Consider the following 12422-nt stretch of genomic DNA (forward strand, 5'->3'; position numbering starts at 1 on the left):
TATCTGTGTGGACCTGCCTCCATTCTTGTATGTCACCCTGTGTTCCTCTTTTTCTTTTGGAAATAGGTGTTTACCACAGCCATTTCCATTCTCTTCGCGAAATCTACCACTGCCTGTCCTTCCAAGTTTCTCTCCCTAACGCCAAACCTAGAGCTCCTTCCAGAACTTCTCCTTTTCCTCTAACTCACAGCCCACCTGTGGGGCATAACCACTGACAACATTTATCATCACTCCTTCTATTTCTACCTTAACACATGTACCTGTCTGACTCTCGTTTCACCTCCACTACATTTCTTGCATTTTCTTCCTTTAGGATCACCCTTACTCCATTTCTCTTTCCATCCGAAGCATGATAAAACAGTTTGTAGCCTCCTCCAATGTTTCTAGCCTTGCTGCCCTTCCACCTGGTCTCCTGCACACACAAAATATCTACTCTTCTTCTCTCCATCACATCAGCTATTTCTGTACTTTTCCCTGTCATTGTACCTACATTCAGAGTTCCAAACTTCAGACCAACACTTCTATTCTTCCTCTTTTCTCTTTTTCTCCTAACTCAACACCCTCCTCTTCTTCTCTGTCTTTGACCAACAGTAGCCCAATTTCCATCAGTGCCCTGTAGGTCAACGGCACTGTTGGCGGTCGTTGTTAACCCGGGCCTCGACCGATCCAGTATGGAAATCGTTTTAGTAATTTGCATATTTGATTTGGCTAAAAGTTTTATGCCAGATGCCCTTCCTGACACAACCCTCACCATTTATCCGGGCTTGGGACCGGCACTATAAAACACTGATTTGTGTACCCTAGTGGCTGGGTTAAAATAATGTACAACAATCATGTTAACTTAAAAATGGGACTTACCTTTACATGATGTTGGCTGCAAACAGGACACCAGCTCAGTCGAAAAGGGCTATCGACACATATGCCGTTGTTCGTTAACTTTAACAAAAATAGTCAGAAGACCAAAGTCGTGCTCCAATATTGCAACTCTATCCGATCTGCTCTTTTGGCAAACGCACTGCAAAGATAGGTTAAGAGGATGTTGGGAGAAACTCATTCTCCCAACATCGACGATTTTAAAATCAACATTTACCAGAGTAGTGGCGCTTTGGCCCACAGGCAATGTCTCTGTCATTGGTGTGGCCCACCAGGATTCCCCTCCTGAGCAAGTTCGACTCCCGGTTAGGGCGGTTGGAACCTTCCAGTGGACTCACCACCCACAGGAAGGTTTTGGGGGGTTGGTACGGTGCAATGTGATTTGGGTGGCGACTGCTACCCCCGCGACCCGGTAACGGATAAGCGGATGAAAATGGATGGATGGATGGATTTACCAGAGTTGTTTGGATTTAACTCCCCAGATTAACACCAACTCTTTTGATGGATTACCTCTCACATAGTTGAATTAGACTAAACAAGTGTTGAATTGACACTGTATTTTTAACATACAACACACAACACTAGAAATCTAACACTTTTGAATTTGTTGTGTACTTTTACACTCATTTTACAGTTTTTTTAATTCAATGTTTGTTAAAAATTAGATTTTTTTGCTGATTTTACATTTGCACATTTTGAAGGATGCAAAACCTGATCAGAGAAAAATGTATCGCTCTTTGACAATGAAACTTACTAAAGCAGTTCAAAACACCTCAAGGATGTCTCTGATCATGTCTTAGTTGTTGAAATAAAGTGATTCGATGTTCAAACTGTCTTGCATTCTTTCACTAATCTTCTGTTTGGTGATACTACCTTATAACCTATAACTGTTGTAACATTTTTGAATGGATCCACGGCAGGTTCTAATGTAACTGCAATACAACTGTATTTAAAACCTGTCATTGTCACTTGTGTAGCGTTACTCTACAGTGGAACATTAGCCTTCATTACAAGCTCTTCTGAACAAAACAGAAGAAATACATTACAATTACAAAGGAGGACATTTTATTTTTATATTTTGCAGTAGTAAACTAAATTTGGGACAAAGTTTATTTGCTCTGATTCTTTTAGTCCTCAAGAATATGCTGTTAAACCTCAGCTACCTGTGTTTGTTGAATCAGACTGCCCTGACTCACAGTTGAGAAGAAATGTGAGCGAACAGGGGCAGATCACATGTCAACCACACATTACAAAGTCAAGCAGGACTTCTCTTCTCATGTTCTCAAACACCTTTGTCGACTCTGCTAATGTTTTACCTTGGTCTTTTCACTATTCTCTAGCAGACATTACACAAACGATATCAACTTAATATCTATAACTTAATACCAATGCACAATCCTCCCTCTTTTGTCATGTCTGTCTGTTTCCTTTTCCTGTTGTCTGCTTTGTGGGGGGTGGCGCTTTGGCCCAGAGGCAATGTCTCTGTCATTGGTGTGGAACCCCAGGGTTCACCTCCTGGGCAAGTTCGAATCCCGGTTAGGGCGGTTGGTACCTTCCAGTGGACTCACCACCCGCAGGAAGGTTTGGTACGGTGCAATGTGATTTGGGTGGCGACTGCCCCCGCGACCCGGTAACGGATAAGCGGATGAAAATGGATGGATGGATGGATGCTTTGTGGGGTAATCTGTGGGATCACACTCACCTGTCTGTAATTAGCTTCACTTGTGTCACCTGGTGCTCCCTGTGTATATATACCCCTCTCCCTCACTCTGAACTTGTTGGGTCATCGTGTTAGGTCATCGTGTTGGATCATCGTAGTTGGATCATCGTTCTGTAGCAGTTTGTGAGTTTCCTGTTCTGTGTTTCCTAGTATTCTGTGTTACAAAGAGAATTCCATGCCTGGTAGTTCTTCCTGTTTTGTTAATTCGGACTTTGTTAATAAAACTACCTGCACCAGTACTGCATTTGGGTCCTGCCTGCTTCCTGCAATGCCATGTTGATTCCCACTCGTGACATCTTTAGCATCAGAGATGCAGGTAAATGTCACATAATTACACATTCTACTGTGTGGGAAACAAAACAAAGAGAAAAAACTGTCAGGTTGTTTGTAAGGATTGCTGTTGCTTTTTTTCCTTTGGGTATAACTCTTAAGTAAATGAAAACCTATTATACACTGGTAGGGATGAACTGAATTGGGGTATTCTGGGCCTAAATGGAATCTGTATTCTATATTTAAAAATGTTTAAATTATTTTTTAAACTAAATGTTCACTTTTATGTGAAGTCTCCAACCAAGTATTCGTGCAACTGTTTACCAAAAAAAAAAAAAAAAAGTTTTTAAGAGTCTATTGAATTATTATGGTAATAAATAGGGAAATCCGATATTAGCTTTTTGTTGATATCCAATATGCAGATATTGTCGTGACCCTTAATTTCTAATTCCGATATCAACCGATACCAATACAGGCCTGGCAATTTATTTGTTTCTCTTTAGAAACCACTGTATTGTGTTGCTGGCACCAGCATTCCGCAAACAATCCCTTGATTATTAAAATAGATTAATAAAATAGATTTATTATATATTTTAATAATCACCAGATTATTAAAATCAATAATCCCTTGGTTATTAAAATAGATTGATAAAATGAGCTGCAATGCTGCCATCTAGTGACTTTCACTTTAATATACAGCCGTTTATCTCCAAAAATATTTTTATGGCACACATCATTTGGTGAAACACAAGCATTGCGTTGTCAGATTTTCATTATTGGAGGAAAAACTGATAACAATCCTTACAGATATTACATAATTATGCTAATATTGGCCCATAATATCGGCCGGCCAATATTATCGGACATCCCTGATAAAGACATCCATCCATTTTCATCCGCTTATCCGTTACCGGGTTGTGGGGGCAGCAGTCACCACCCAAATCACATTGCACCGTCCCTGCTGGTGGTGAGGCCACTGGAAGGTACCAACCGCCCTAACCGGGATTCAAACTTGCCCAGGAGGTGAACCTTGGGGTTTCACACCAATGACAGAAACGTTGCCTCTGGGCCAAAGCGCCACTTGATCAAGACATTTTTTATTTATCCATCCATCCATCCATTTTCATCCGCTTATCCGTCGCGGGGGCAGCAGTCGCCACCCAAATCACACTGCACCGTACCAACCCCCCAAACCTTCCTGCGGGTGGTGAGTCCACTGGAAGGTATTAACCACCCTAACCGGGATTCGAACCTGCCCAGGAGGTGAACCCTGGGGTTCCACACCAATGACAGAGACATTGCCTCTGGGCCAAACCGCCACCAGTTTTTATTTAATTTGTACATATTGTTGTACATTATTTAATTATTTGTTGTTATTTTTTGGTTTTATAGTTTCAATAATAACATAAAACAAAAAAAAAACCTAATATATTTCCCACAGTTTGCAGAATTTCAAAGGTAAATTCATTTTCTTCAGGGATGGATAGTCAGGGAAACTAACAGTAGATGACTATGGAGCTAAGACAGGGAGATCACCTGGGAAGATGAGACGAGATGTCTGTTATTAGCTTTTTGTCGATTAAATATGCCAACATTGTAGTGACACTGAATTTCCGATTCCGATATCAAACCATACCGATAACTGTTTTTCCCAGAGACAATTTTTAGGTCACATCACATATCTCCTGTCGTGGAATTAACACATTACCTGCTTTTACTGTGATGCCCCACTAGAGGCATTCCATAGATTAACATTGTCTGTACAAAATATTTTTAAAGTGATTCCAGCCTATCTGGCGAAACTCCAGCATTGCATTTTTGGGTTTTCGTTATCGGAGGAAAAACGTCAATGATTCTTTCCGATATTACATAATTATGATAATATCGGTTGGCCAATGTTATTGGACATCCCTAGTAATAAATATATTGACACATGCATATTCTGCAAAATGAAGCATTTTTTATAAAGGTGTATAGAGAATTTTGAATAGTAAACCACAGGGGATCCAAAGTATCAATAGCATATGTTGCGTTATTACCTCTCCATTAAACTAATCCAGCCCTGAGAGTAATGTTGGTGTGACTTCCTTCCTTAACATTGTCTTCTTTATGTTGTCGGCTCTTCTCCCGCTCCTCTTTCATATCTTATCATTCAATGTCTTTCATTGTATCACCTTTGTTGACCCACTGTACATTGTTGATGGAAACAACATTCTGCCCTTTTTGATGTATCAATTGTTTCCTTTTTCACACAAAGAGAGAAGAATACAAACACCATTTGTTACCACTTAAAGACCCAAACTGGGAATTGGCCATTTGATCACTGTTGTTTTTAAAAGGGTTTAAAACAGCAGTTTTCCACTTTGAGTTTACATTAGAGAATGCACTACATCATGTGAGAATGCGTTTATTGAGAGAGTTTAAGGAAGACAACTTAGCAATAAAAAAAGTGAATAATATCATGTTATAGTTGTCTTTTATAAAATGAAGAGCTCCTGTTCCTGTGTCAATAAGAACTATTAATGTCTATCTCCCTTTTATCCCGTGATAAAAAGGAGAGAACACAAAAGGCCAAATTAAATTTAAGAATATTGAAAACTTTGACCGGCTCTGGGGAGGGTTCCTCTGAATCTATTCTTCAAAGATACAAAGATGAGTGGAAGTTTTAACCTCCTTTACACCCGCCACGCAGCAAAGACTTTTTTTTTTCTTTTTTTTTTTTTAGAACATTCACACAGCCAATTCACACACCCAAATGCCCTTGGCGTTTGTTTACATTATAAAATTGTCTTTACAAATCCAGGTAATTAATCTAGTTTTTTTTTTTTTTTTTCTTTTTTTCTTTTTTTACTGCTTATGTAATAAAAAAAAAGATGATTTAATATTAAATGTTTGGCAGAACAAATGATCACATACCAGTAATACATTTATTTTTATATAAATAAATATATATCAATAAGTTAAGACATTCAACATTTTATAAATATTCTGTATCTTCTGTGTCCTGGTAATATACTGTATGTGCATCACAGCAGGAAGAGTGAGTGAGTCTGCTGAATCACTCACTGGTTTTTCGAGGACCGTTGGTTTTAGACTTTTAGAATAAAGGCTAAGCTATGAAGAAATTGCTGAAACTGTAACTGGGTTAAAGAGGGAGAGGAAGTGGTTAAATCCAAGTCATAGCTTTCGGAAACTAAGGTGATGCTATCTTTTCTTCTTTTTTTAAAAAAAAAAGACTATTATTTACTGATGAACTGAGGTCGTACATGGATGTGAAAATCTAAGAAAAAAATCACGCAGCCACACTTCCTGGCAGAGTGCCTCTTCACTGTGTGGTAAACAAGGTTGTCGTCCAGAAACGAAAGGTCATCGTCAAACGCTATTGGCCGACAGCAGGCCTGAGGGGGCGTGTCTGTGGAAGACAGCTTCCTGTTATGAGTGAGAGTGTAGAGGATTTTGTCGTAGTTGGTCTCAGACGTCCTGCAGGGCCCAGCGCAGTACCTGAATATCATTTCTTCACCAGAGCGATAGCCAAGACCCAGCCAAGGCTGCTGTTGCTCAAGTTTTCTCTGATGGGGGAGGAGGTGATGGAGAACGAGATAGATGAGGAGACAGTGGACACAGAGGAGTGCCGTATCCTGCTGATTCTCACTTTGATTAAGTCCACCATGTCTTCATAGTCAGTGGGGACAGGCCCCTCCATGGAATCTGAAACACATTAGGAGGAATGTCACTTCTCTCACACAGTTCACATGCAAATACAAAAATAAACACACATTGTTTGCGTTTTGAACGCGAGCGCGAACGCCAGGTGGATCCGTTTCTTATTCATCTACTTGACTTTTTTGTTGGAACGGACTTCGTTAAAACTGCTGCAGCTTTAACGAAGTCCGTTTTGTAATGAAGCATTTGTTTCCTCAGGGCTCATATCATGACAGCTAAAAAGAATTGTTCCATCACTGGATTTACAACAAAGTAATTGACAAATAATTTAATACACAGTCTATTAGTCTTTTTAGGGCAATAATAATAAATCCTAAAGATGAATTATCTGAACGCATCATTTCACTGTCAGCTTAGAGAGAACTAGCATAAAAACCCAAGCCAGTTATTAGTCACATCATCCATTGTGTATTTGCTAACTGGTCATTGGGAGGCTAACAATTTCCTGGTTGTGTTCTTACTGTGTTTTTTTTAAATTAATCTGAGATTAAAAAGGGTTTACGTCAATGTTGCTAACTCATGGATCATATTCTACTTATTCATCTTGACAGTTTAAGAACACCTTTATTTTTCTAGCTTTCAGTAACCTCTGCAATATTTATGTCTTGAACACACACAGTCTATATATAGACTATGGTGTATTTGAGGAATCACATAGTCCAGATTGAGCAGAAATAATTGATGCAAACGTATGCGAGTATATATGTTTTTCTGGCACCAGTGCCAAACTGCAGGCGCTAACATGTTTCTCCAGGAGCCAGTCTCTCCTCCCTGCCTACAAACAGACTCACTTTGGCTGACTCCCCCGGCAGTAACCGACATACGATTCTGGACTGGCGGAGGCTCCAGTGGACTCTCGGCGACGCGCCCTTTCTTCCTTACGGTGAAAGGTGACCGCTGTGCGCCCCGGGGCAGCGGGCTGGCGCGCAGGGCGCTGAGCAGAATCAAACAAGCGGTCAGACTATCCCATAACTTCATTGTCCACCTCAATCCGACACAGGGACATGGCGCGATGCAAAACCCATGTTCTTTATCTGGTAACGATGAAAAACGGCATATTGAAGCGGTTTAGTTGTTGAAAAAGCAGGTGCATCAGCTCGCTCTCAGGCTCTTGTCACTGAAACATACTGTGGATCAGTGTACTGTTGGCTGCGTATTGTGAACTGCACGCTATCACTTACGCGCCAGCTGGCAAACAAAAGTGTGCGGCAACATCCAAGAAGCTGGATAAGCAAAGCCAGGAGCGAGGGATAAGTTCACTCTGAAGTTATTGTTTGTAAACCGGTGGATCCAGCCACGCCAAAATGATTCCCAGTTTACAGTCCTGCATTCAGGGCACACGGATTCTGTTGTACAATGCGTTGACGCAGACCCGAGCTCAACAGCACTCACCATCAATCATGACTAGTAGTGATGTGTCGTTCGCGAGTGATTCGTTCAAAATGAACGAATCTTTCATATGAGTCGTGACTCCCGAGTCATATGAAAGATTCGTGACTCGTGACTACCGAGTCATATTAAATATTTATTCATATTGAACTCACGAATCACTCACAAATCATTCACTGCAAACTAATCACAGTCTGCGAACTAATCACTCACTGCAAACGAATTACTCTGCAAACTAATCTTTCACTGTGAACTAATGGCAACGTGAAATGTTTTTGTCTACGTATGTTTACAGCGGCTCCTATTTGAGTTAGTCGTCAGTTGTTCCTGTAGCTTCGATCATTATACGGTTAAGTTTTATCTATGTTTATAGCGGATCCTTTTTTAGTCATTAATTGTACATGTGGCTCCGCTAATTCTACGGTTAAGTTTTATCTAACGTTTAAACATTTGACCCATGACTTAAAACGACATTGAGGGAGAGTATGAGCGTAGAGCAGGGGTGTGTCGTTATCGCTTCTCGGCCTTTTGGCTAAGATCAAGTGTAGTATCTGTTCTTATCAGTTTAATATCTGATACGTCCCCTACCCGGGGACCATATATTAAATTGATTTTTGGATCTGGGAGATGGAATAGGGGCTTGCTCCGTCCACTCCGCGTATCGACCTGGTATTGCAGTACCTCCAGGAACGGTGCACCCCCTAAAATTGTGAAATATAAGTATCCAACTGAGTTGTTTCAGCAATAGTGACGTTGTTAACCTATAACAGGTCAGAAAAAATTTCACTATCCGCTCGTTCTAATGAATATAAGTGTTTTGTCTGTGTAGTTGATGTAGAACACGAGACTGTACTCTGCTTATTAAAAGTGTGGCTCTTTTAATCCTCCATAATAATAATCCTCCTTTTTTCCATTTTAAACATACTACGTTCTCTGTATATATATGTGTGTGTGTGTGTGTTTATTTTATGTTTTGTTATAAATTATAACATTGGTGTGGTAGTGCTTGAATGTGCTTTGTTTGAATGCGTTTCCAGGTGGTAGCACCATCAGTAAGAAGGGTTTCCGAGTGTATGGGTTGGCAGTGTAACCCGTGTACAACTCATACTTACCTGGCAGGGGAGATACCATGATCAAGAAGGTGGTTCACCCAGGGCGAGGCTTAGCCATTGCACTCCGGCTGTGCTGACCCCTGCGAATTCCCCAAATGTGGGAATCTCGACTGCATAATTTCTGGTAGTGGGGGACTGCGTCCGCGCTCTCCCCTGATATACTTGTGGAACATAAATAATACAGAAACTTAACAGTAGTGATGTTCGATACCACCAATTTCCTTTCCGATCCGATACCGAGTAAAATTCGGGCTGGTATCGCATATACCGTTATCGATATTTTATCATTTGTCTTTTAAATAAAACATGTGTATTTCAAATCATAGCTTCTTTAAGAATCCGAGGCTGAGGTTTTTATTTATTTATTTATTTTAAACTCTGGAGTGTACTGAGGTAGCTGCCTCATTTACTATACAGTCAACACAACAATAGAAAACCTTGAGAACACAATCATATAAAATATGTCAAAACAATGTTTCAAACTCTGAAAACATGTTATTTGTAAAACAAAAATAAATAAAAAAATAAAATAAATAATCTGAGGAGCCATTTGGGACCCGAAAGAGTCGGATTTTTTCAGTGAACCGAGCCAAAAGAACCGGTTCTCCAAAAAAGAGCCGAAATTCCCATCAATAGTGACTGAGTGAGAGCACGGAGTAGAGCCCCTGTGCTTAAGCATGACGCACACACCCAGGCGGAAGAAGAAGTAGTCCCACCAACCGAGCGTCACTTAGACAACATCTCAATAATTTGGATACTTTTCACCATGTTTCTGTTTAGGATACACCTCATCTCAGAATGCGTAAGTATCAAAAGTATCGATATTTTGATTTCAGAATCGATTTCAGAGCATAAAGATCCAGAATCGGAAGTATCGATATTTCAGGATTGATCTGCACATCACTAATCACTAGTAGTGAGCAGTGAGAGGTCTGAAAGGAGAGACAGGGAGTGGTGGTGACGTCCACGAGTCCATCCTCTGCCTCCTACAGTCTCAACCCATGTGGACTATACATAGATGAGGGATGGAGTCCAGGCTCATGACTCGACTCCAGAGTTGGTGAGAACGAGGAAAGAAGGGGTTAAAAGAACAGTCTGAGCGACACAAAGTTTTTACACTTTCCATTTACAGTTCTTCAGATGCTGAATCCAGCTTTTGGAATTCTGGATGATAATGAAAGGACAATGTGTTTCCACTCCAGCAAGGAAGCTGTGTTGTTTCTTCTAATCCACAGTTGTTTGTAAATTGTTTTTTAAGCTCAGATGATATTTATCACCTGTTGGCTTTTGACATGATGTCTGTTACAGTTTACCATGTCCAGCCCTCTTTCCTATAGTTAGATATGGAATGACTTTATGACCAAGTAAGGATGCCACTCTCAGTATTACTTATCTGCCATTTTACATGAATGTGGAAAAGATCCATTTTTGTTGGGAAATCTTGACTATAATGATGAAACATCCAAGTTGAAGGTAAACATTGCCTCACTGACTGACTGTTTTTCATTTATGACTTCAATAAGAAACACAGAACTTTGTGTCACGAGGGGGCATCGACATGGCAGGAAGCAGGCAGGACCCAAATGCAGTACTGGTGCAGGTAGTTTATTTGAAGATTCTAAATTTCAAAAACCAGGACAGAAACATACGCAAAGTTGAGCAGAGCTGAGAACACGAACAGAGTTGAGCACAGGAACAGACTTGCTCAGGAACAAACTAGGAACAGCTACAACAAAAAGCTTTACACAACACTGGCACGAAGGATACAGCGCTCACAAAGACAGCGCTCACAAAACCAGTCACTAACTTACAATGATCCAACCAGGCCAGAGTGAGGGAGAGAGGTATATATACAGGGATCACCAGGTGACACAAGTGAGGCTAATTACAGACACAGGTGAGTGTGATCACACAGATTACCCCACACAGCAGACAGCAGGAAAAGGAAACAGACAGACCTGACACTTTTCTTTGCATCAGCTGCAGATTAAATCCATCTGTCGTCACGTGGTGGTCTTACAGCCTGATTTCCAAGTGGGGAAAAACATTTTGTTTTTACTATCTTAATTAAGCTTGTAGCATGGGATGCTGCCTTACAACCAGCTGTTGACACTGTTGTTGGGGGGTCACTACATAAGACTGTTCACCTTATGTTGCTCATCATATTCTGTATTCTGACCCAACAAGCAACTGTTTGTTGCTTGTTCCCTAAGAAATTGGCAACATGTAAATTTAGCAGTGTTCCACAACTTTATCAATCAGCTCCAAGAATACCACCAGCATGACTAACATACTAGTGGTATTTGTTCCATAATGTAGTGGTTGTCATGCCTGCCTTACCCACAGAAGGACCTGGGTTATAGCCCCAGAGGAACCACATACTCAATGGCGCTTTGTGTGGCAGCCTATGTAGGTTGCAAAGACTCACACTTTGAATTTTCCCATTGTGGGTCAAATAAGGGATTTCAGTTTTTTCCCCAATTAGTTAAAACACAGCAACAAACACCTAGACCAGGGGTGTCAAACATACAGCCTGCAGACCCAAACCGTGCCACTTGATGAATTTTGAATATAAAAATCTAACAAACACTTCATGCTTAGAAAATGTTTTGTGAAGTTACATTTTACTAAATATGAATATTCTACTAATGTACATTTTTTTGCGTGAAAACAAAGGGGAAAAAGACAGACTTTTTTATTTATAGGTAATTATGTTATAATTGTACTGGTCCAGCCCACTTCAAATCTAATTGATTTTATGCGGCCCCTGAACTAAAAATAGTTTTACACCCCTGACCTACATTGCCCAGCTATTAAGATAATTTATTCCCAGTAAATTGTTAGCCTGTTTGATTAGTTACAGCCACACTGCACAATGAAGTTACACTACAACGACTTCATTAATATACATTCTGAAATCACACACAAACCCAGAGTAATGTGATTAATCAAAATCATTTTTTATGTTAACATTCTGGGTCACCTCGCTGGGGGGAAAAGAGCCTGAGCTCATGCGGAAGGTTGAGCGATACCGACTAGATATAGTCGGGCTCACCTCCACACACAGTCTGGGCTCTGGGACCCAACTCCTTGAGAGAGGCAGGACTCTCTTCTACTCTGGAGTTGCTCGTGGTGAGAGGCGGCGTGCTGGCGTAATAATAATAATAATAATAATAATAATAATAATAATAATAATAATAATAATAATAATAATAATAATAATAATAATAATAATAATAATAATAATAATAATAATAATAATAATAATAATAATAATAATAATAATAATAATAATAATAATAATAATAATAATAATAATAATAATAATAATAATA

The 12422-nt window shown here is 40.0% G+C and overlaps 1 protein-coding gene, 1 long non-coding RNA gene and 2 other non-coding genes across 4 annotated transcripts in view; 3 read left to right on the forward strand and 1 right to left on the reverse strand.

The window, feature by feature from the left end:
• Positions 1 to 6021: 6021 nt before the first annotated feature.
• LOC112486408 (uncharacterized) lies at positions 6022 to 7925 on the reverse strand. The gene is given in 3 exon segments (XM_025052919.1): positions 6022 to 6404; positions 6407 to 6571; positions 7174 to 7925. Coding segments are annotated over 3 exon segments (858 nt in total). The 5' UTR covers positions 7565 to 7925; the 3' UTR covers positions 6022 to 6102.
• Positions 7926 to 8242: 317 nt separating this feature from the next.
• Positions 8243 to 12422, forward strand: part of LOC112486403 (uncharacterized) — a 12956-nt gene continuing 8776 nt past the window's right edge. The window contains exon 1 of the long non-coding RNA XR_003048839.1: positions 8243 to 8934. This is a non-coding gene — a long non-coding RNA (uncharacterized LOC112486403). The remainder of the gene's footprint in view (positions 8935 to 12422) is intronic.
• Positions 8488 to 8678, forward strand: LOC112486438 (U2 spliceosomal RNA). Its single transcript, XR_003048867.1, has one exon. It is a non-coding gene; the product is annotated as a U2 spliceosomal RNA (small nuclear RNA).
• LOC112486432 (U1 spliceosomal RNA) lies at positions 9080 to 9243 on the forward strand. The gene has a single exon (XR_003048861.1). It is a non-coding gene; the product is annotated as a U1 spliceosomal RNA (small nuclear RNA).

Source organism: Cynoglossus semilaevis, chromosome W, assembly GCF_000523025.1.
Source record: "Cynoglossus semilaevis isolate Cse_v1.0 chromosome W, Cse_v1.0, whole genome shotgun sequence".
Lineage (NCBI taxonomy): Eukaryota > Metazoa > Chordata > Actinopteri > Pleuronectiformes > Cynoglossidae > Cynoglossus > Cynoglossus semilaevis.